At 49.0% G+C, this 23,355-nt stretch overlaps 1 protein-coding gene across 1 annotated transcript in view; it reads right to left on the bottom strand.

The window, feature by feature from the left end:
• Positions 1–1,276: 1,276 nt before the first annotated feature.
• The window catches only part of PCNX2 (pecanex 2), a 295,490-nt gene continuing 273,411 nt past the window's right edge, over positions 1,277–23,355 (bottom strand). The window contains exons 29-34 of the mRNA XM_058543013.1: positions 15,673–15,817; positions 14,936–15,166; positions 14,029–14,303; positions 13,150–13,346; positions 3,952–4,400; positions 1,277–2,398 (exon numbers count right to left, since the gene is read on the bottom strand). Of these exons, the coding sequence (XP_058398996.1) occupies positions 2,225–2,398; positions 3,952–4,400; positions 13,150–13,346; positions 14,029–14,303; positions 14,936–15,166; positions 15,673–15,817 (1,471 nt within the window). The 3' untranslated portion in view covers positions 1,277–2,224. The remainder of the gene's footprint in view (positions 2,399–3,951; positions 4,401–13,149; positions 13,347–14,028; positions 14,304–14,935; positions 15,167–15,672; positions 15,818–23,355) is intronic.

Raw genomic sequence — 23,355 nt, 5'->3', positions numbered from 1 at the left:
CACTTGAATAACTCCAGCAAGAAATGTCACCTTAGGAATATCTCCTTTAAGTGGGGGCTAATAATACAATATTTCACAAGGAATACTGTCTGATAAGCAGCTGACTGGCTGAAGGCCAGATTAACAAGCTCACAAGTGGTAAATATAAAAGTTGTTTACCACAATTTTAAAAAAAAGTGTGCATCATTGACAGCCATGAGGAGTCCCAGAGTGAGTCCAACAGTGAGCCTTCCTTTTGTGGGCACGTACACCTGTGAATATAAGTGTGTGTGCATTTACACATTCTCAGTACACACACTCAAGATGAGGTTACTCTTTCTTAGACAATGCAGAGAGTTGCATTCGTATCTGAGGAATTTGGCCCTACTGTTGTTGATAAACTATAAATTTCCTCTCCAGCTGCCTCCTCAGAATGCTGCACGGAGAACTAGGGTAAGTAATGGATTCAATGGTTAGAGGAGAAGCTCACGAATCTCTCCAGTGGAACGAGACGGAGGAGCACCCAGGGCTTCCGCCTTCTCATGTGCATTGCCATTTCCCTACAGACTGGTTTTCCAGCTCTTTCAGGAGAGTTCACTTCTGGAACGTGGTGGCTTTCGGTGTTTCTTACTTCTGGATGCCCGAGGAGTGGTCAGCTGTACATCAGGCTGACTGTTGCTAGGCGTTTGTCATTTGTCTTACTAAACGCAAGGAGACACCCTAGTGGAGGCCACCCTCACAGCTCAGGGCCTGCCATGTGGTCCTTAGGGCTTGGCTGTAAAGCCACCCAAGAGGATTTCAGGAGCTGCCAGCCAAGTTTGGTTTGCCCGACTTGGGGAACTGCAGTGAGGTCACATAAGCCCCTCATTAGACAAACACCTGCACATCAATCAGAAACAACCACGTTTGCGTCTCCGGGGATTGCTGATCTGAGAATAATGTCCTGTGTCTCTGATTATAGAGCCCACCTATTGTTATTAATTGCTAATTCGTATTTTACCAAAAAAAAATACAGCATTACCATCTACTTCCAAGGGGTAAGGCATTCTCTGCACTACCCTCCACTCCCTCCACACTTCCAGAGCCTAGACACCTTGAAGAAGTTTGTGTGACTGTTTCCAAATTGACTATTTCTAACTATTATCTTTCCATAAGGGATGGTTCACCAGGTCCGTGATGATGTTCTTTTTGGACCGTGTTCCGGACCCCTTCTCCCTCCCTCGCATCAGCAAGAAGCCAGGTTTCTGCTCTACCTATGGGAATCTAAGATGAGAAAAGTTGTCTCAGAATTTGCCCAAATGTCATTCTCACAAGAAAGGATACATTTTTTAGAAAAGACAATAGTTTCAGCAGAACTCAAACAACTGGACACAGCAATAACTATAAACATTTTAATGCCAAAAACAAAGTTGTGTGCAAGTGTTCTGCGGCACAGTAAGACTCTTGGCTTGGAAAACAAGTGTGTGTCCCTGTGAAGCATACGGGAGCCCCGGGCGAGCCGGAGCCTGGCTTGTGGTAGGAAGTCGCCCTGAACTGTAGCTGGGCGTCATGTCACTCCGAGACGGCTTCCATGCTCCGCCTCGCCTAGACTGCTGCACTCACATCGCTAGGTATTGTGGGGTTCCTGCACAGGGTACCGTAGACAGGACTGCATGCACTAGCACGTTTCTTCAGTAAAGCTGTCACGGGTTTATACTTACTTAACATCTGCATAAATATGATAAAGGGAGATTTTCTTTATACGTAGATTTAACCGTAGTGCATGTGACCAGCTGATGGTATGGTACGTGCTGCTGCTCGTTTCTTTTTCAAGGTAACAGTAATGTATACAATGCCAATTATTTAACATGCAGTTGTCTTATTTTCATCAGGGCAGGAAAGAGTGCTTTATGTGCTCTACTTTAGTTGTTTTAAGATATCACATGGCTTTTGTTTGATTTTCAAATTCTGGAAAGTCTTCTATGCCTCCCCATTCTGCAGCTCTGGGGCAGCACTTGGAGCAGTACTGGGGGAAGGAGGCGAGGGGCCAACAGTTTTTCTTCATGGTGTGAGATATTTTTCAAGAACCTGAGATCAAGTTACTCTGTTTTCTCCAACAGCTCTCATTATTCCACAGGAAGGTACTCCCATGGATGGCAATATTTGCTCTGTTTAGTTTTTGGGGAGCACAAGGGAGAAAAAGAAAGGCGAGGCCGTGGAGGACTCCCTCCCCTGACCGTGTGGGTCCGTCCCAGCCTCGGGCTCCCTATTGCTCATCGGAAGCGCTTTGCTGGGAAGCCGTGTCATCCAGGCCCATGTCCTCCTGGCTTGCTCTTCTGCAGGTCACTCCCAGGTTCTCTGCCACGGCCTCAGCCAGGCGGTGGTCCTGAAGCTGCCCCTGCTCGGTGGCTTCGGTGGGTTCACACGGCTCAGAGAAGTGCTTCCAAAGAGAACAGAGAAGCAGCGAATAGCTCAATCAACATTTACTGCCACTTCTAACTACCACCCCCACTGCTGTAGGCACTACCAGCCAATGTTGCAGGAATCTGAGGTCAGATTCTGAAGTCAGGTCAAATTCTACAGAACCAATAGGGTGGCCTTTGAGGAAACGACATGCAACCGAAGCCACGGATCTAATGTGGTGGTGGGGAGGTGCCTCTGAATGTGAGGACCTTTTCTCAGGTAATCTGGGACGTGCTGGGAAGAGATGACCTTGGGTAAAAGGTCATTTGTTTGCCTGGGTTTCCTGGGTTTCAGTCAGTGTCAATTCATATACTCTTAGCCCCTCTCACCAATGCTAAGCCCTGCAGGTTTGACCCCGAACGGTAATACAGAGGCTTTTTTATTCTGGATGCATATAATCCCAAGGACTCAATTGTCCTTAATGGAGAGAGGGAAAGAGAATTTGCCAGAATCCCATAACTACACCCACAGACTGTGTCTTCAATATAGATTGGGGGTGGGAGAAAGGTGTGATATTTTGTACATTTTCACTGAGGAAATGAAAAATAGGGAGGGAAGTTTGTTTACACTTTTAGTTATCTAACTAACTTAGTTAAAACTCCTGAAGTTACCCGAGTTCTTGGTCTTGGCCAGCGTGGCCTGGGGGCTCCAGGAAGCCCATAAACCCCGCCCCGGAAAGATGTAGTTTTTTTCACTGTGGGGAAGGCACCTGCCTGGAGGGCTTCTCCCCATGGCGGGAGAGGAAGGGTGTAGCCCCACAACCCCCTCCAAATAACTGCACCTGGAACCAGAGCCGAGCAGGCTGTGACTTGTGTGCTTTTTAAAGAGCAGGGACTGCAGGCAGAATGTGGACATTCCCAAAGAATGTGGGAAATCCCCACTCTGACACCGATTTTTGCCTTAATGTCTCCTCTTTTTCCCTCTCTACCACAGGACGTAAGAGAACTGCTGGGAATTTATTTATTTACTTACTTATGGAGCTCAAGTACTCATCTCATGTCAGCTAGCTTGGAACTCTGGATAAGTGACAGTTTATTTGGGTGAAATCCTCAAAACTCTGTTTCTAATATTTAAATATATAAGAGTAGAAGGTCATCTCGGCAGCTTTAAAATTAAACCAGGTGGACAGGAATCAATGATAATCTAATTTCAGTGTTGATGTGTCTCCTTTCCTCTCCCTCAGGCCACAGGAAATGCAAAAAGAGAATGAAGTGAAACATGTTCCCACTGTGTGGATGAGTGAACATTCCCGTTCACGTCCAGGGTTCAGGGCCAAGGAGAACAATTCTGCTGAACTCGTGCACCTGGAACCTCCAGTAACGCCTGCCTGGGTGTGACTACTCACAGGACGAGTGCTCTGTATCTTCTCTGCCTAGGAGCGCAGCCAAACCATCTCATATCTAACTACCTGTCGTCCGTCACTCAGGGAACCCTGTGGGGAATGTAACAGGAGTCTGCAGGCAGCTGGACGAGGGTCTTCAGGCCCGGAGCCTGCACATCCACCCTGGCCCACCCTGCTGAGCCCCTTACCCGTGTGGCCTGGCTGGCGGCCCTGGTCGAGGGGCCCATCACGATGTTGACGCTGCTGGATGACTGGGTGTCACTGGTGTTGCCCCCCTCTGCGGCAGAGAGTCCAGAAATGACGAGAGCACTCGAGAAGCTCCTCTTGCCAAAGAGGAAGCTCAGGGTAGAGCTGGTGGACGAGCCCAGGCTGGACCTGATCAGCGCCTCGGCCCGCTCGCGGACGCTCAGGTGGCCGGTGGTCGTGACGGGCGGGGGCTGAGAGTGCACAGACGCAGCCGAGGTGTGCAAGGAGAGCCGGCTGCCCGAGAGCCTCTGGGCTAGCTCGTGGACTGACGTGGACGTCTGGAGGAAGGCCTGGTGGCTTTCTAAGTTCGGGCCAGACGAGCTCAGGATGGGTGGCCTTTGGCCTAATGCCCCACGTGCCTGGACAGACTGACTCCTGCCTTTCCTCCTGCCTTTAAAAGAAAGCAGAACAGGTTGCCAGAGCAGGTGGTCACCAACATTGGCGTTGGCGCAGTGAGATGGGCGGCTTGCTCCGGCTGGGCCTGAGGGATCCAGGTTGGTCCATCACCTTCAAGGCCAGGCCTGAGAGCTGGAAGCCCCACTGTGGGTCTCGAGGCCTTGAGAACAGAAGGGCTGACCCAAGGGCACCTGGCAGCCCAGGGGCGGGGTGGGAGGTGTTGGTGTGGGGAGCAGCGGCTAGGGTGATGGATCCTTCCAGTTGCCCAGGACTCCCATGGTTTTAGCACTAAAGTCCTGCATCCCTGGAAGCCTCCATCCCCAGCAAACCGGGATGATACTGGCACCATAACTTGGCCTCACAGAGCAAATCCGATTCTGTTCCTGTGTCAGCACCTGGGCTCCTACGCTCCTCTGATAAGCAGTGAGAAAAAGAAAGCAGGTTTCTATCATTTTTAGTTTCCTTACAAAAGAAAAAAAAAAAGGGTTGAGACACGTGCTGTGACCTTTGTTTTCTGGGAAAGGTTTCCCTTAAGATCAAGATCTTTAACAGGAAGACCTCACAGGCCCCACAGGGGTGTGCACGGCCTCACTGGCCAGGCGCAGGCCTCAGTTAACAGGTGTGTGGCTCCCAGCTCCCTTGTGCCAGCCGTCCCTCCCCTCAGGGGTCCCTCCTGGCCCAGCTCATGCTGAGACCTGTCAAGACAGGGCCATCTTTGATGAAAGGATTGGACTATCCCAAAGGTTTGGTCCTGTCCACGTCTCTGGAGGAAGGAGGACTTGAAGGGCACACCTCACACGTGACCTACCTGTGGCAGCTCTATAGACTAAGCGGTTAGGGGGAAAGCTTGTGATCGCTACGACACTGAATTGCTTAACGTAAGCATCAATAAATACTAGGGTCTAATTTTAAAATATTCTTTTGAAGGGAGTGGCCAGTGATGTCACAATTCTACCAACTGCCTTATGGGCATTTCTCCGGAAGCTGCTACAATTAGGCATTCGATCAATAAAAACAGAGGAGGCTGAGGAGTGGGTATCCAAAGGGACTGTCCTATGCACTTCCTCATGTTCCACCTCTCCCCAAACGCCCACATTAATTGCGCATCTGATGATTCTAAAATATTTCTGTATGTCTCTAGGAGAACCCGAAAAGGATGTATCTTTTCAGAGATAGCTCCTTAGGGAATAAGTGTTAATATGGAGCTTCCGGGGGACCCCTCCGGCCCCGCTCCTCCCCACAGCGGCTGAAAGGGCCCTTCCTCCTCACGTTTACGTAAGTGCAGTGTGGACACCGTGATGGTGGGGTGTCCATTTCCAGAGGGCACTGTCTTCCCATCTGGCCTGTATGCTGAGAAACAGGGTGCTCCTCCCACGGTGCTGTTCACAGGACTGGTGTTACCCTCTTGGGGATGGCTGTGGGCAGCCCCTGGCATGGGGCTCTCCCTCAGGGCTAGAGCCTGTCTGAAGGGTCCCTGCTGAATAGCTGAATAAGTTCCTCTTTCACAGGAAAAAAAGAGGGAGAAAAGGGACCCTGACAAATCAGAATTAAGAACAGAGATGGTGATTTGTTAGTTTATTCAGAGTTTGGCAAGGCCAAACATCTGTTTGTGATTTATACCATGATGCTGATTGCTGTCCCAAAATACTCCACATTCATTGGCAAGTCAGTGATACTGATGCTGGACAGAAGACCACCCGTGCTCAGTGGGGGAATGTCTCAGCTGATTCCAGAAACAAAGGGACAAAGACCCATCTGTGCGTTAAAGGGGGATGGTCTACGTTCTATGCAAGATGAGGACCCCCTCACCAATCTCATTGCTTCAGATTTTCTTTTTTATTGCTCTTGATTTTTTTAAAAAAGTTAATTTTGCAAATAGAACAAGTAAGAAATCATGCTAAATGCCTTTGTGCTACTTAGGATCATTATTTTATAGTTTAACTTATTTGCCAATTACTTCATTATCAAATTATGAGTGTTTCTTGGGAAAACCTCCTTAGAACCTGGGTTGAAATTCTATATAAATTACCCTCCTTGGTTCATTATCCTGGCACTAGTCCTTCATCTTTGGGTTGTTATCTGAAAGGTTGTGGTACAAACTCTTAACCAACAGGAGAGTGTAAGTCTTCCTCTCGATTTGGGATTCAGGTTAGTTATGAATCCCTAACTGCTCTCAGCAAGTAGGTTACCAGCCTCCACCACTGGGCCAAGTCCCCTTCCAGCTGAGACATAGACTTTCTTTCTTTTTTTTCTTTTCTTTTTTTTTTTTGGTGAGGAAGATTGGCCCTGAACTAACATCTGTTGCCAATCTTCCTCTTTTTGCTTCAGGAAGATTGTCCCTGAGCTAACATCTGCGCCAATCCTCCTCCACTCCGTACATGGGACACCACCACAGCATGGCCTGTTGAGCAGCGTGTAGGTCTGTGCCTGGGATCCAAACCCACAAACCCCGGGCCGCAGAAGTGGCATGTGCAAACTCAACCACTACGCCACTGGGCCGGCCCCTGAGACATACACTTTTCATCCCAGAAGAGGACTGCAGGCAGTCAGGCCACAGGTGAGGCTGCACAGTGAGCACCTGGAGCCTGACGTGAGAGCATGCCAGCCCAGCAGGAAGTGCCAGGGGCACGCCAGGGGCAGCACACGCACAGTGTAGTAGGTCTTGGGAGAGGGATCCTAGTCCCCTGAGAGTCCGGCAAGGGCCCAGGATTGGGATACTCAGCTGGGAACTGAGGCAGGGATGAGGGAGGGAGCAGTTGGGTCCCTAGTTATAGGCATTGAGCCTTGGGCACTGTGAGTAAAACAAGATCCCTGTTCCTAGAATTTGGGTCACATTCATCCTTCAGAAGTGTTCAGTCATTGCTACCTGGCTAAGCTGCTCTGTCGAGCCCTGCCCAGAGAGTCAGGTGCTCCACTTCTGGCTCCCAGGCCTCCCTTCCACATGGCACTTAACACACCAGTCTGTTTGCATACGTGGTATTACGCGGTACTCTCCACCACTCGCCCTGCCTCTCTGAAGTGATGGACGACGGCTGCATTGTTTCTACAGGCTCAGCACACAACACATTGACTGGCAAATAAGGGACATGAGGGACCAACCTGTAAAACTGACTTCGCACTGAAACCTCGAGCTTCTTCAACTCCTGATTGGGAACAGAATTAGCCGCAGAAAGTTTGGAGTGGGCAAAGGCTTCTTAACCTTGACCATTAGAACCATTTGGGAAGCTTAAAAAATGCTTTGACCCAAAAGCTGAGACCCCCGGGTCTGCACCTGCAGACTAGGCCCGGGGCCTCCACTGCTGCCTGGAGGGCAAGCTATGGGCAGGAAGCTGGGAAGGTGATTCCCCTGTTGTTCCAGGGTCCAGTATAAGATCTGGGATCAGGAATATCCTTCCCATACCTGGAGAGGCCTCTAACTTCCCTGCGCTGGCTGAGCAGGCTCCTGGCTTCCCTTCTGGGAGCTGTGTCTGTGAACTCCTAGTGGTTTGATTCAACAGGAGGAGGGCGAGGAGGAGGCAGACAAGCCCCATGGCTGAAATGAAACCGGGTATCCCTGGGCACACGGGAGGCTCCCTTCGGGAGTGCTGGCCTGCTAGGAACGGAGATGGGAGGCTTCCCAGACTGTTCTCCTTCCTCAAGGTACCTTCAGGCTTCTCCCCACCAGCTGCATCATCTGTGAAAGAAGTCCTCGGAGGGAGGTATAAGAGCCATGGGGCAGGGCCGGCTGGCTAGGCAGGGGCTACTGCCCACAGGGCCTCAGTAACTGACAACGTCGTGCCCTGACCGCTGTCGGAGCCAGACACCCTCCCTGAATGCCCACACTGTGTGCAACAGCTACGGGGCAGGTCGGCAGAAGGGGGCTCCTGGCCAGGCCTCGGAGGGCCGTGAGCCCCCGGGGGCAGCTCTCCTCTCATGTACATGCAGACACTTTGTGTGCCTTTGTCATTTATCAGGTGCTGAGGGTCCCAGTGGGGGTGCCCTCCAGAAGCTTCCACCTTCCTGTGCATTGGTTCTCTGAGTCCTGGGGCTCCAACAGGCTGCTTAAGAAATGGGGCGTGTTTCTCACCATCGAGGGACGTAGAGATGGGAGACACAGGTCCTGTCCTTGCACTGCACACAGGGAGTGAGCAGGTGGGGTGAACCACAGCGGAAGGCGGCAACTGTCCCCAAATGGCTTTAACCACAGTGGCAGTAAAAAGAGCGTGACATTTAACTTTTCCAGGGATCAGGAGCAAGAGGCGTCTGTGTCCTGAGTGTGGGGAGGCGAGCTGTCCCTCTCCATACCAACTTTGGGTCTTTCCAGATTTCTCTCAGGGACCTGCTATGCCCAGAGGTCTCAGATTCCCCTGGGGTCTTGAGGCTTTCCTGTGAGTCCCAGCTGCTAGTTTCAAGCAGATGTCTCACACGTTGCATCCTTCTGAGTGTAAGTTTGGACTCCACCCCTGTCCACTTGGTCCCCTGGAATGTATGTTTTGCTTATGCCTGGCTGTGAAGCCCCCGGGGAGTGGCAGAGGAGACTCACCCAGGAGCCCACTCAAGGCAGAGTCCCAGGCAGCTGCTGAGCAGTGGGGTGTGGGGAGGCTGGACCGTCTCTGCAACCAGCTGGAGCTCAGCCAGGGTGGGAGGGCAGGCGGGGAGATCCCAGCAATCCACCCTCGATGCTCGCGCCCCTCAGCAGCCCTCAGCTCAGCGGGCCCCCTCGGGGACTCCAATGCAAATGGTCTGAAAAGGTGGCCGCTCTGCAGCACGTATGTCCTTCAGCGGACCAGTCAGGTGCAACTGGAGACAGCCTGGATATTCCAAGGTGGGGAGTGGCCTTCAGGGGACCATGAGTGTAGTCCTCAGCTGCCCTCTGGGGTCCCCCTACTTCCCAGGATTATGCCAGCTCGATGTGGCCAGGGCTCTCTCCCCAAGGCATCACCAGGAGAGAGTTCAGTCTTAGGTTTCCTGGAGAACCTTCTAAAGATGTGAAGTCAGGCTCCTGGGGGGATTCTGACAGGGAGCTTGGGACACCAATCCAATAGGATCAGCAACTCTGGGCTCCGGTGCCCTCAGCTGTGATGAAAACAGCTGGCTACAGCTGAAGGCCCACTTGGGAATTCTGTGACCCAAGGGCTTGATACCCTAGCCCTCTAGCGAAGCCTTAGTGGGAGTGGCTGAATTCAGCGCTCTGAGTTGGGGAGAGGGAACCATCCACTCACTCATTCAACTGGTGTCTGTCGAGCACAGCACCACCTTGGATTGAGTGGCCACCTGGCCCAGCACTTTAGAGAACCCCACTGGGGCCCTCCTTCCGCCACACTTCCCTACACTGAGACAAGGGACATGCCGACCTGCCCCCACGCACTCCTGCTGGCCCATATGCTCGGTGCCTGGAACTCCAAAATTCCCTGCCCAGATCGAAAGCCCGCACAGACCTCTTCCCAGGCTTCCCTGCCAGGGTGGACCTTGGGCGTTCCTGCAGGTGTGTGCACCCGAGGCCCAGGGCAGGGCCAAGGGCAGCTGTTGGCAGGATGTGCGTGGTGCGTGGACACATAGACTAGGTGGTCTACACATGTGCACAAGGTCCCTTGCCAGTCAAGACGGGCAGGGGGAAGAGGGCCACAGTCTCCGTGTGTGCTTCTGTCCCAGGCCCTGCAGAAGTTAGGGCTGGCCTGACTGGACATCCACCATGTGCTGCACTGTCCTAGGTTCGGGCAGCAGACAGCTCACAGTCCTTGACCATAGACAAGTAGATAGAGTGATTGGGGGGGCAGGGCGGAGTGGGGGGAGTAGTGTGTGGACGGCTGGCCAGGGGCCTCTCTGATAAGGTGGCATTTGATCAGGCTGAGCGAGTGAGCGATGAACCCATGCCAACACTGGGAAAAGCACATACGAACCAGAGGAAGCAGCAACTGCAAAAGGCATGAGGAGGAGGGTGCTTGACATGAGTGAGGGACAGTGAGGAGACCTGCATGGCCAGGGCAATGTGAGCCAGCAGGAGAGGGTAAAGAAGATACCAGAGAGACAGCAGGTCATGGAGAGCCCTGCAGGTCAGGTGAGGACCCCTAAATTTATATACTGAAGTCCTAACCCCAGTACCTCAGAATGTGACCTTATTTGGAAATAGGGCTGTTGCAGGTGTAATTAGTTAAGACAAGGTCACACTGCAGTAAAGTGGGCCCTAATCCAATATGACTGGTGTCCTCATAAACATGGGAAATTTGGACACAGACACATGCAGGGAGAATGGCATGTGAAGACAAAGGCAGAGATCCGGGCGATACTTCCACAAGAAAGAGAATGTCAAAGATTGCCAGCAAACCACCAGAAGCTAAGGGAGAGACATGGAACAAATTCTCCCTCAGAGCCCTCAGGAGAAACCAAATCTGCTGACACCTTGATCTTGGACTTCTAGCCTCCAGAACTGTGAGACAATCAAATTTCTGTTGTTTAAGCCACTCAGTTTGTGGTACTTTGTTACAGCTGCCCTAGCAAATGCATAAAGATCTTCCTCAACTTATGACGGGGTTATGTCCTGAAAAACCCATCATAAGTTGAAAATATCGTAAAGGGAAAATGCAATTAATACACCTAACCTAGGGAACATCCTAGCTTAGCCTAGCCTACCTTGTTATGCTCAGAACACTGACATTAGCCTACAGTTGGGCAAAACCATCTAACACAAAGCCCATTTTATAACAAAGTGTTGGATATCTCATGTAATTTATTGAATACTGTACTGAAAGTGAAAAACAGAATGGTTGTCTGGGTACAGAATGGTCATAGGTGTGGCGGTTGTTCACCCTCAGGATCGCGTGGTGACTGGGAGCTGCGGCTGCCGCTGCCTAGCGTCACGAGAGAGGATAGTACTGCATATTGCCAGCCCAGGGAAAGAGAAAAATTCAGGCCCGTGGGCGATGTCATCATGCATGCTTTGTTACCTTGTAAAGTATGTGAAGCCAGCAGTGCCCTTGGTAGGAGCAGTTTTAAGAAGCAATAATGAAAAATTAACAGCTAGTCTGGGCTGTGGAAGATCCTGCTCCAACATCTGCCACAAAAGCCTGTGACTGCTCCCGCCGCAGACCTCTGACTGTAAATGGGAGGAGTATTTGCTACCTACAGTGTCCGGCTGCTGAGGAGAGGAAGGAACACCAGCTTTTGCCAGGCCAAGCAATGTGGCACTGTTTTACCCATTAGAAAGGAAAGAGGCGTCTGCTAAGTCAGAGGCTGGTCTAGCACACCCCTCTCCACCTCTTTAAAAGCCCGCGGCCCCTCCGGCCAGATCCCCATGACTCCAGCCTTTCTCTCCTTCAGACGAGTCACCTGGACATTACAAGCAAATGCAAATCCTCAGGCATGTCTCCATTTGGAAGCTACCTTGCATTTTCCCATCTGGAAAATCACTTTCTGTGATTTTGAAACTGACATTTGTTATACGATACAATTATTAACTAACCAATGAGAAATCCTGGCCTGAGAGCTAGCCACGCACTGGACGCCTGTGGCAGGGCAGGTGCTCTGCTCAGGGTCCAGGGCAGATGGCACTGGGCTGGGGGAAGGAGGCCCTTTTCCCCTCTGAGCAGCTAATATTAACTACTTTGCCCATCTACCGATCTATCTACCTATTTACCTATCTACCTCTCTTTCTGTACCTACCTACCTACCTATGAAGATACATATCTAGCTTCCTATCTAGCTATCATCTATCTATTTATCTATCTTCTGTCTATCTATCCATCCATCTATCCATCCATCTCTCCATCCATTTCTCTATCTATCCATCTCTCTATCTACCATCTTGCCCCTGTTGACATAAATCCTTACTATTTCAGTTAAACCCTCAGCCTTGCTCTGAGTACCTCCAGGAGGCAGGGACTGCTCCTCGCTACCTCATTTGGTGCAGAGCTGGCAGGTGGAGCATGCACAACAAGGCACTTAATGAATGCTTCTGGATGGTGAGGAAGCCCTGAGGCCAAAAGGTGAAACCACTAACAGGCTTTGAAGGGCAAAGCCAAGCACTGATGTGCTGGTGGGAGCCAGGGCAGAGTATCCATCTCTCCTGCATCTACCTGGGCGCATCGTCTGTGAGCCCCCAGGGTCACCTTTTCTAACCCAGCCTCCCTCCTTCCAGCAGAGCGGGATTTCGGGACCTCATCCATCTCGTCAACCCTAACTAGGGGGGCATTATTTTAAATGTGATTAAACTTTAAACTTGGACTGAGGCACCTCCTCCATTCCTGTCTGCCGGCACCCTTCTTCCCCCCTTTTCTTATTCTCTGAAATGTCAGGTGTAAGTGGAGGAAGGTGAGAACTAGAGAGAAGGGGAAGGGAGGGCAGGAGCCTGTCTGTGCACACACAGACTTGGAGAGGGTGCAGGGGTCAACCTGCAGCAAGACGAAAATGCCATCATGGAGCGACAGCTATGAGTCAGCGAGACACAGAAGCCACCTGATCAAAGGGTCATCGAATGAGTGAGCGATGAGATGGAAGAACTGACTACTGGATAGATGGACAGACAGAACAACGGCTGGCTGAGGTAATGGATAGACAAATGGATAAAGGATAAAAGCAGAATCTAACAAACAGTTTTTTCCAAGTAGAACCTATAAAAGTCAGTAAATTTGGGGAGTCCTTTGGCCCAATACTGATTTTTCTTGCAAGAAGGAGCTCTTAGAGGTTAGAATGACAAAATAACCCATGGTGTTAGTCACTGTGACCAAAGGAGCCTTTATCAGTAACCAGGAGGGCCCTGCTGCACCCACCTGTCCTCCGTGTCCCTTCACAAGGTGACCAGTGGTGGGTCCCAGCTTTTCTGGGCTGTTCTGTGCTGCTCTCCTGGCTCTCAGCACTCGGGGCATTGCCGCCTCCTGTAGGTGGGCCCCTCGGTGGGCCCCCCACCCCGTCCACATCTTCAATGTTGCCCCCATTGTGCTGGCCAGCATTGCAGTCCTTCCTCACTCTGTGGGAGGAGAAAGGCTTCAAGGACTCTCACCCCAACATTTCCAAGAGCCCTGAATGCCCCACCACATTCATGTCTAAGTCAGAATCGAAGACCACACTCTACAGGGAAGCAGCACCCCTGGGGTGCAGGTGGAGAGAAGGGCTTCTGTTCCCCAAACCTCGGTGTCTAAGACATGGACAAACACCACCAGGCTGAATCAGCTGCATCTCAACCTTCCACAGGAACCCTCAGCTGTGAGGCTTGAGAAGGAGCTCTGCCACATTCAGGCAAAACATCTTAGGATTCATTCCAACTAACCAGAGACATTATTACAACCAGGTAAGGAGACTTATTGGATGAGAGATGAGTGCCAGGGGACTACAAGCCTGGTTCTCTGTAACAGATGTGGAACAGTTACTCCTGAAGACCCATAACCTCTGCATCCGCAAGAACTCAAGCCAGATTCCCAGGCTGTGTGCATGTGAGGGGAGTAGATTCCCTTCTGTAGGAGGATTCCCACTGATTCGTAATCTGAAACTGCTTGTTGAAACAAATGACCTGTCAGATGACACTTGGGTAGAGCAGTTTCAATCACAGGAGAAAATAGTGACCCACAGTGGAATTCTAACCAGAAGTATGAGCTCTCCACGCCCACCCCCTCCCCAGCACCTAGACAAATGCCTTTGTTGTCAAGACCCACCTTAACCACTTGGTTCGGAACCACGTCCTGATGCTATCCAAAGTGACGGGCCCGCGCCAGATGTTCTTCAGCTGCCTGTGGGTCCCTAGATAGGATGTGGTTAGGGGGGAGACGTACATGGGGTACCCCAGGGGCTGATCACAGGAGGAATTAATCAAGTTTCGTAGGACCTGCTTATTGTTCTGGATGCTGCCACGCTCTGGGTTTCGGTTGCGAAGGAATATGAGCTCCTGCTGCTGCCCGGCCCAGAGTCCTCGGACACATTCTTTGTTGACCTACAGGTCGGGAAGGAACAGGGGAGAAATGCAGATGGCGTGTGCTTTCCAGTCTGTCAGTTTAACCTACAACAAGGGAGCAGGGCTTGGGGTCTGAATATCTGACTACAACACTTTGGCCTAAAGCTCTTTTCATAGTCAAGCCAGAATGGCAGTCTTACAAGATGGATATGATGCCATTTTCATGGGGACACATAGCAAGTAAAAGAAAGTGAGTTTTTGTTTCAGCCCAGTGGTTTGAAGCTAAATGAAAAGAAGAATCACTGGGAAGGAAGTTCTCAGATCCAGGAATAGGTTATTGAAGAAAGGTCTAGAATTTTAGAGAATTAGAAAGTGTTTAAAAATAAGCTAGATCCTGACCTTCATCTACATGTGTGTCACCAGGACTTCTTGCCAAAGCCCTCGCCTACATACTGGTTCTCTGAGGTGGGAAGTGGCCCGGCAGGGGAATGCAGCCCCGCCTAGTTCCTTGGCCCACCTCTGCTTGCTGGCCAACGTTCCTCCGAGACTGTCTTTCTGCACAGAAGATGCTGGCACAGGGAATTAAGTGTTGGCACCAACTGCTGTTCTATTTCTTCTCACATATCCCCCAAACTGGAGACTCATGCCAAGTGGAAGTATGGCCACTGTACCTTGATAACCTTGAAGCTCAGGAAGCTTCTGTGGAGCATGATGACCTTGTACTCGTCGGTGCCCTCATCCACCACATGGCGCAAAGTGAGCAGCTCTTCCTTGTTGGAGAGCACCGCGCCCCTCCAGGCCGGGTCGCCCTCGTGGCAGATCACCACTTTCTTCTCAAAGGACTGGATGGCCTCATAGAGGACCCCCGGGTCTTCATACTCATCAGGACAAGTGAACTGGTCCTGGGGGAAAGAAGTCCATCTGTGGGCTCCATGAGGAACAGAGAGCTGATCCTTGGGGAAGTGTGCAGATGGCGACTTGGCCAATGACCTGCAAAGCCAAGTCCACTTCCACGTCTCCCTCTCTGCCTTACTCTTCTTCTGAGCCCTGAGCTGGAGAGAGGATATCTCCTCATCCCATTGTCCTAATTCCAGAACGTGCCTAGGGAAAAAGCTCCATGGCTTAGGTTCCTGTGACTTTTCAAAACAGTTTGGGCAATTCTGATATGTCATTTCCTCTAGGCTATTCCCCTCTTCCATCCTAGTGGAATATCACCACCTCCCAGCAGTTCTTGAAGGCAAATCACCACTGGCCGAAGTTGAGAATATCCAGATGGCCTTAGTGCTCAGTAAGCTACGTAACAAACCCACCCACAAATGTCATGCCAAGAAAGGGGACCATATTTTTTAAAGGTCATTTTTTCTCCTAATGTTTCAGGCATATACTTTTTTAAAAAATGGATTTTTACCTGGTGAAGCTTCAGGGACATCCTGATAGCTGGAGCGACAACTTTATGCAGTAGGTCCATGTCAGCAAATACCCACTCGTCTCGTGCTGTTATTCTGAAGTCACCTTTGAAGAGGGTGTGAAGACCATACAGGAAAGAATCCAGGCTGTAAAATAAAGTCCGAATGACTGTTCATTCACACTGAAGATATGATGTTCAGAATCCTGTCACTTTGAGCAAGTCCGAGTCTCCCATTTGTCACGTGAAGAATGGTCTTAAATCTGTAAGCTGATCCAGCAGGGATTACGCCTGACCCTGCAGCCCACATTCAGGCCCTTATGACAACTGGTGTAATGGTCTTCAGTAATTTTAGGAGCCACCAAAGTACTTGATCTCTAAATGTGACAGTAGGGATCCTGGTCAGAACTGGCCTAACATGTACACACTCAGTTAGGGGCTGCAACAACAGGCTAATCTATTCCAATGATCCCGCCAGCTCTCCACTTCTCAGGCGGCACAGGGCTAACTGTGGAACAGCCCAGGCACTTGTACTTTTCTTCTTTGTCTTTCTGGATATCACTTTTGGACTATGTTACTCATAATAAAACTGGACTCTACCACAATATGGAGAGAGAAAATGAAGCCAAATGAAATCTCAAATTGGTCATTTGGAGTCTCAGAGAACCTCCACTTCCCAATCCTACCCTTTTGTTAATGACTAGTGGAAGAGGCATAACAGAGAAGGTTAAAATGAATGACCAGAGGATTTTTCAGGATTATCCAGGTTTCTATGTTTCTAGGTTTTTCCTTCCTTGCTTCCATTTCCTGCATGTCATTGACATTGCCTGGATCAGGAACATGAGAGTCGCTCAAGGGAAATCTTTCAGGGTCTGGGTCCTTTACCTTTTGGATGAACATAGGGAATCTGGGTTTGGGACAGCGACTCACCCTGTATTGTGAGGAGAGGAAGAACTGTTCTCTTTTTCTCTATTTCCATTAATACACTCAATCACCTCCACCTCTAATGCCCTGGCCTCTGACATCCCTGAGGGGTGGTTATTAGGCAAGTCCAAGAAGCAGCATCTCTGATAGGGTGGAACTGGGACAGAATGCGCAGGAAAACGCACGTGAGAGAATCTCTGAGGATGGCTGCTCGTAAGGATTTAATGAGTTGGCTCACTGAGCAGGACTTTTGAGTCAACACAGCACATTAGACCTGCACATCAGGGAAATAGTTCCACTGATTGCTATTTTAGCATTTTGTTGCAAAAAGTACCACTATCATTAATTTCCCTCTAGAACTCCCTTGAGAGAGATGCTGAGGCTTTCAGTCAGAGCAGACTGTGGGAAACGGAAGCAGCCAGGTGGGGCTCAGGGTGCTGTGGCCCGGGGGAGCCCAGAACTTTCCAGAAAGAGTTCCAGGAGGCAGCCTTCCTGAAATGGCTCCCCCCTCACACAACAAAGACTTCCTGCGGCTGCCTAGGAAGCCCCAAGAGGGGAGTCGGAGGACAGCAGAGCCAGGCTGCAGGAGGGCGAATGCCAAGTGAGGCTTTAGAATAACGAGTACTCTCTGCGTCAACTGAAAACATTTGAAAATGCTCCTGTCGTCAGTCAGGAGCTAAGTACTGCAAAGGGAGAGCTGAATCATAAAGCGTGAGGGGCTTTCTTCCGGAAAGGATTAGAAAAGCCACATTGCTGGCCCACACATTAGGAGAAAACACCCCTCTAGTTGTAGGGATGAGATAGTGGCAAAGGCAGATTAAGGGACATGCCCGGATACCCAGAGCAATATCGGCAGACAGAAGAGAAGAGCAGGCATCCCAGGCACCAGGCTGCTGTTTGCTCCGGGGCACATACAGGACAAGCACAGATGGCCTAGTTATCAGGAGGGAAAAAGCCACTTCCAGGGAGCCTCGCTACAGGGCAAGCGTTCCCATCCAAGTTCTCCAACAATAAATGCTTTATTGTCATTTCTATTTTCAGAGAAAAATGACACATTGTGATGCTTAATGCTGTTCCATTAAAATAATTCTCAATGTAGAAAACAAAGCCTGAAGTAGAATTCTAAGACTGGGGAGATTATCCCCAGCACCTCAAAGGTAAAGGCATCCTAAAAGTTAAGGTGTTTCATTACCTGCCTTTTATCCTCAAGGGAGTGAAGAGGAGGAGGGCATAAAGTGTGACAAGCTGGGGATGGCGCTGAGGGGAGAGAGCAGAGGTCTCCAGGACACCTGCAGAGCGTTCCCATTTGGAGCTTCACAGGGCTTTGTTTTTTTATAGCTCTGCTGAGAGATGAAGGCTCCCACCCCCAGGCCAACAGCTGGAGTGGAGAAATAGTATTCCATCTGAGTCAATCAAGGTTGGCCTTCACTGGGACAAAACAGCCACCACACCGCCCCCCTGCTCCCTCCCTCACCCCACCCAAGGACGTTATTGAAGCAGGTCATCTCATTCCATCCATCATAGAGTTTGTTGGCCAAGCCACCAGCAGTGCAGGGACAATCGTGTCCAGTTGTGTGGGATTATGTAGCGGACAGGGGAGGGTAGGGTCCAGAAGAAACTTGACATGTGTGTAACCATTGTTAGAGAAGCAGATTCAAGTGTGGAGACACAAAGACTGTGGGGCCGAGATAAGCATGGGCTTACATGGCACTATACACGTGCTAGAAATTTAATACATAAAAACAGCACAAAAATATTACGCCTTAGTATGATGATGAGTAATAGGTACTTGAGTGCATTTTCTTTTAACTGGAAAAGGCTGCTATGTATTGCTTAGGCTGGAATACTGCACCACTCAACCCAAGAACAAATCTATCACTCTGCCCTCCGCCCCAATCCATTAGAGGGGACCACGTCTGCACCGCTTCCTTGTTAGCCCTCCGCCCCTCTTCTGCAGGGCTCAATTCTTGTGCCACAGAGTCAGGACTTGAGTAGTGATCTTGCCTTTGTAGCTAAGTGTGTATTTGTGCATGTGTCTGTGTGTACACATGCATGTGTGCATGTTTGTGTGTACACAGGTGTGTGTTGGAAAGAATATTCCAGCCTCTGCTTCAGAGTGACTCTGCACCCCCAGCAGACACCAAACATACAGCTGGGTCTCAGTGATTCTCTGATTATGCTAACTCCTGTTTTTATCTTTCTGGTTCCTGACCCAGCTTCCTATTATACGATGACATACCTGCTAATGATGCATACAGATGAGAGGCTGAGGCTGTCAATACTTAAGCACAGTTGTTCACAACCTTCCTGGAAATGGCCATTTTCTGGCTCTGGCTGTTGCTTGCAGAGCCAGCCACTGCCAATACCTCAGCTCACAGTTTGCCCAAGGCATATGCTTTAATGGGTCCAGCCCATTCCAGTATCCTTACCCATCACCCTTCACGGCAATGACGATTTGAGTATGGCCAGTTGCAGCACAGGTTGTTTTCTCTCTCTTATCTCTCAGCTTTCTTTATCCACAGAGGAGTCCTCATAGCTCTGTTCTAGCCAGAGATTGATTATGCCCCTCGAAGCCTTTCTTTTGTTCAAAATTACTGACCAGTTCAGCCCAGTTATCACCTGCACCCTCTCTCCCTGGTTCTCAACTGGAGGCAATTCTGGCCCCCTGAGGATGTTTGGCAATGTCTGGAGACATTTTTGGATGTCACAACTAAGGGGGTGGGGCATTGCTACTGGCGTCTAGTGCGTAGACGCCAGGCTGGGATGCTGCTACAATGCACAGGACAGCCCTCCACAACAAAGACCCCACAGCCCAAATGTTAATAGTGCCACTGCTGAGAAACCCTGCTCTTTCTTAAAAAAAAAAAAAGAGAGTATCATTGGAGGATACAGATTTTAAGTTTTGGACAATGGGGTCATTATCTTGGATCCAGCCTTAATGAATCCCAGGATTTAGAGGGAAGCAACTTAAATGCTGGGATAGTTTCTGCAAGACTCACAGTGGGCTCTCCAGAACAATGACAGATTTATTCACTTTAAGTAATTTCCAAACAGACCCGTATACCGTGTGTTTACCGTGTGTTTACAAATCCGCATTGTGAAGAACCTTCTGTCGCAGCGTACTGCCATAAATGGTGAGCATATGCAAACAATTCAGTGTCATTTGCAGGCTGGGTTTCCCCTGCTCACTGATTAGTAATGGAGATACTTAGCGAGTACGTGCTTGTTACCTAAGTCAGTATCCAGGCTCAGAAAGCATCCCCGCTTAGGCAGCGGCAGCATGCTTCACATAGGCTTTATTCTGCTCTGTGGAATCCAGCAACTATGCACTGGTTTCACCGTCAATTCCATCCCTCCCGACCACGCTCTCTTGCTAAAGCTCCCCAAACAAAAACAAGGTCCAGGTCACTAGCACCACCTCTGAGCAACTAGAAGTGAGGCAGAGGAGGATGACGCCGTGCATTTGTCCGGCGGTGTGTGGATTACTAAGTGCTTTCCGTTCCATCAGTTCATCTCATGCTCCTGGACGCCTGTACAAGATATATCATTATAACACTTTCATATAAGAGGAAACAGGCCAGAAAGACTTGAGAACGAGGATGAGACAGGTGGCAACAAATATGCAGTATCTCATGCCACACTGAAGAGCACAGCAGCAAACCCAGGGCTGCCTCCTGCCTACCTACCTCTCTAGGAAGCAGAGTTGCTCTAAAACGTGGAACTGGAGTCATGTTCCTAAAGACGAGCTCAGAAGTTGGTTAGAATGAACTAATCGCTTCAGAAGCTTCAGTGGAGCCACATGGTAAAGATACTACAAGAGTGTAGTTCTTGAACTCACCCCACCTCACCCTGCCGAGGTTGGTCGCCAGCAATTTTCCAGCGTTTAAATTGTTATAAATACTCAGCACACATCCTGAACTGACAATGAGTTAATAATTCTTTCACGCCCTCTTTGTCCAGGAAGTTACCCCAGTGGCTCTAAAATCAAACCAACTCCTGGTTTGGGCCCCAAGTCTCCCCTACTAGTAAAGAGCACTCAGAAAGAAAGCAGTGGTGTCCCTCAAGTAGCTCCAGCGTACTTGATTTGATTCTAGAGTTCCAGTGCTGCACGGAGAGGCAGCACAGGGCCCAACAAAGCTGCAGGGATGGGAGCCAGAAGCTCCAAACCTAAGCTTTGATCTTGGCTGTGATACTTGCTGTGGATACTTGGGCAAGTCTCTTGTCCTCATCACCTATTTCCTTCTGTGTCCATCCTTAGGATCAAGCATGCCCAGGGGTATGTGGAGGCTGGGTGAGGGGCTTGCTAAGCAGGATTCTGGAATCTGGGCATGACTTTGCCATCGTGAAACACTGCACAGATCACTTCTCTGTGCTTGGGTTTCCACGGTAAAATAGGGCCAATGACAGTAGCTACCTTGTTCTCTCCCACACCTGGAGAGAAGACAAAATGCGTCAACTCACGTAAAGCACTTAGCGCTGTCCCCAATACATAGTTAGCATATCGTAAATGTTCACTGCTATTTTTATTTTTATTTTCACCCTGAACTAGTACATCCAGGCAATATAGGCTTTGGATATAAACCAAGGATGTTTATATTGCAGAATCTCATATAATCATTAGAAAGCAATCAAGTGGCTCAAGGATTTCAGCGATATTATTTCAAATAAATCCAAAATAAATTGTGAAATCATAATTCCCGAGCAAGAAATAATTAAAAGATAAGATTTGGTGAAGAGATTTTTAAAAACAGATTTGACCTCATGGTATTTTGACACCCCACAGTTCTACCCTTCTGAGCCTCCATATCAACAGGATCAGCTGCTATTATCTAGTGCAAAATGCTTCCTAAGCCTGTCCTGAGGACCAGCGTCAGGCTGGCAGCAGAAGAATCAATCACACGGCAGCTTGTTCAAAATCAAAAATAGATTTCCAGGCTCAATTCCCAAAGACTCTAATTTGGTGGTGTGTGATGGGACCTGGGGTCTATATTCTGATCAAGCTGCCAGGTAATTCTGAGGTGCAATGAGGTTTGGGGCTCATGGGACCAGAAATCCTGGGTCTCCTAAAGGTGTCCAGACATTTCAGAGAAGCAAGGGAGCTGGGAATAGGAGCTGAATCTGGGCACCAGGCCAGGGTAGGCAAAGACTTTCCCACACAGTGTTACAATTGAAATTCTTGCTCCTTTCTCTAGGTTATACATTTTTTCTATGCTTTAAACTTACTTATTTTCCCCATGCTCCAAGATTCTGAATTTACCTTGACAACCTGACTTTAATCTCCTACGTCAGGATCTTGTGTCCTGTTTACGTTGTCTATTTCTCTTCCAGGTTCTGATTTCTGAGTTTTCAACCCCAGTCTGGCAAGTGGACCTTAATCTCTTCTGCAAAATGGTCCAGTATGACGCCTGGCACTAGTTTGAGGCCTCATCTCCAACAGAAGATTGGGAGGAGACACTGAGATATGTCCTGCATTTCTGAAGAGCACTACTTTCCTCAGTCCACTGTGGGTGAGAGGGGTGGGTAAACGATAGATGTGACTTCAGACCACAACAGTGACCTCCTGCCACCAGGTCACATGTCAGGGCTCTCAGCCTCCAGCATAGGGCCTGGCATAGCCCATCTATGGCTGGCTTGTCTGCCTATCATTTTTCAAGATTACATTTATCTTGACATTTTCTATCTCCTTGGAAGAACAGTCTACTCCAAGAGTCAATAAAATTTCTTCTTCAAGCAAACACGTTGCTGCTATAAAACGCAGCCATCTTATCACCTTTTATCTCTACAAATGGAGCATCGGCCAGGATCCACTCATCGCCTTTCATGAACTTAAGGACAGTAATAGAGCCATCTCTTAGCCTCTGGGGTCAGTGAAACAATTTTGGCTTCCTACTAAAACATCGCTTTATATCTGTACGCCTTTCTTCAGTGGGAGACACAGTTCTCCAAAGGAGATACACCCCAAACTACAAATTAAAAAAATTATCAGTGTTTGCTTGTCACCTCCACATTAACCCATTCAATTTCCATAACATATCAACATTTTAAGACATTTTTATACTCTTTTGCTCACATGCATTCAGCTTATTATTTAAGATGATTCTCAATTTACTCATCCTCCCTAGTTTTGCATGCACATATTTTTCTTTCTTGAGACTTGTCCATCAGAGTTACATCACCAGTGTAAAGTCAAAATACTTCCCCAACAAATCCATCAAATGAAACAGAGCTTGTAACTTATACTAGGCTGCTGAATAAGACTTATCTGGGGAGTCAGTGTTCAGAAATCATCTGTTACTCTCTAACATTAAAGATATGAGAATGACTTGTTGGGCCTCATAAAGTACCCCTAAAGGCATACTCCTGATTTTAAAATTATACAAGGATAGAGTGCACACACACACACACACACACATCATGAGCCACTCATACTTTGAACATAGATATAACTACACTAAATAAAATATTAGCAAATTGAAGCCATCATTGTATAAAAAGAATACTATATCATGACCAAGTAGAGCTTTTCTCAGAATTGTAAGGATGTTTCAGCATGAGGAAATATATTAATGTAACCCATTACATTAATAGATTTAAGGAGAAGAATATCATCTGAATGAGTCCCTAAATTTTAAAAGAATTCAACATCCTTTCCTGATAAGAGCTTTAGCTAGCTAGAAAGAGAAGGAAACTCCCTGACTTGATAAAAATGGTCTAACAGAAACCCAAAACAAACTTTATAATGCTAAAATATTACGCTTGTTC

Source organism: Diceros bicornis, chromosome 6, assembly GCF_020826845.1.
Source record: "Diceros bicornis minor isolate mBicDic1 chromosome 6, mDicBic1.mat.cur, whole genome shotgun sequence".
Taxonomy (NCBI): Eukaryota; Metazoa; Chordata; class Mammalia; order Perissodactyla; family Rhinocerotidae; genus Diceros; species Diceros bicornis.
Note: the sequence above shows the minus strand (reverse complement) of the source record. Positions and strands in the feature narration are given on the sequence as shown.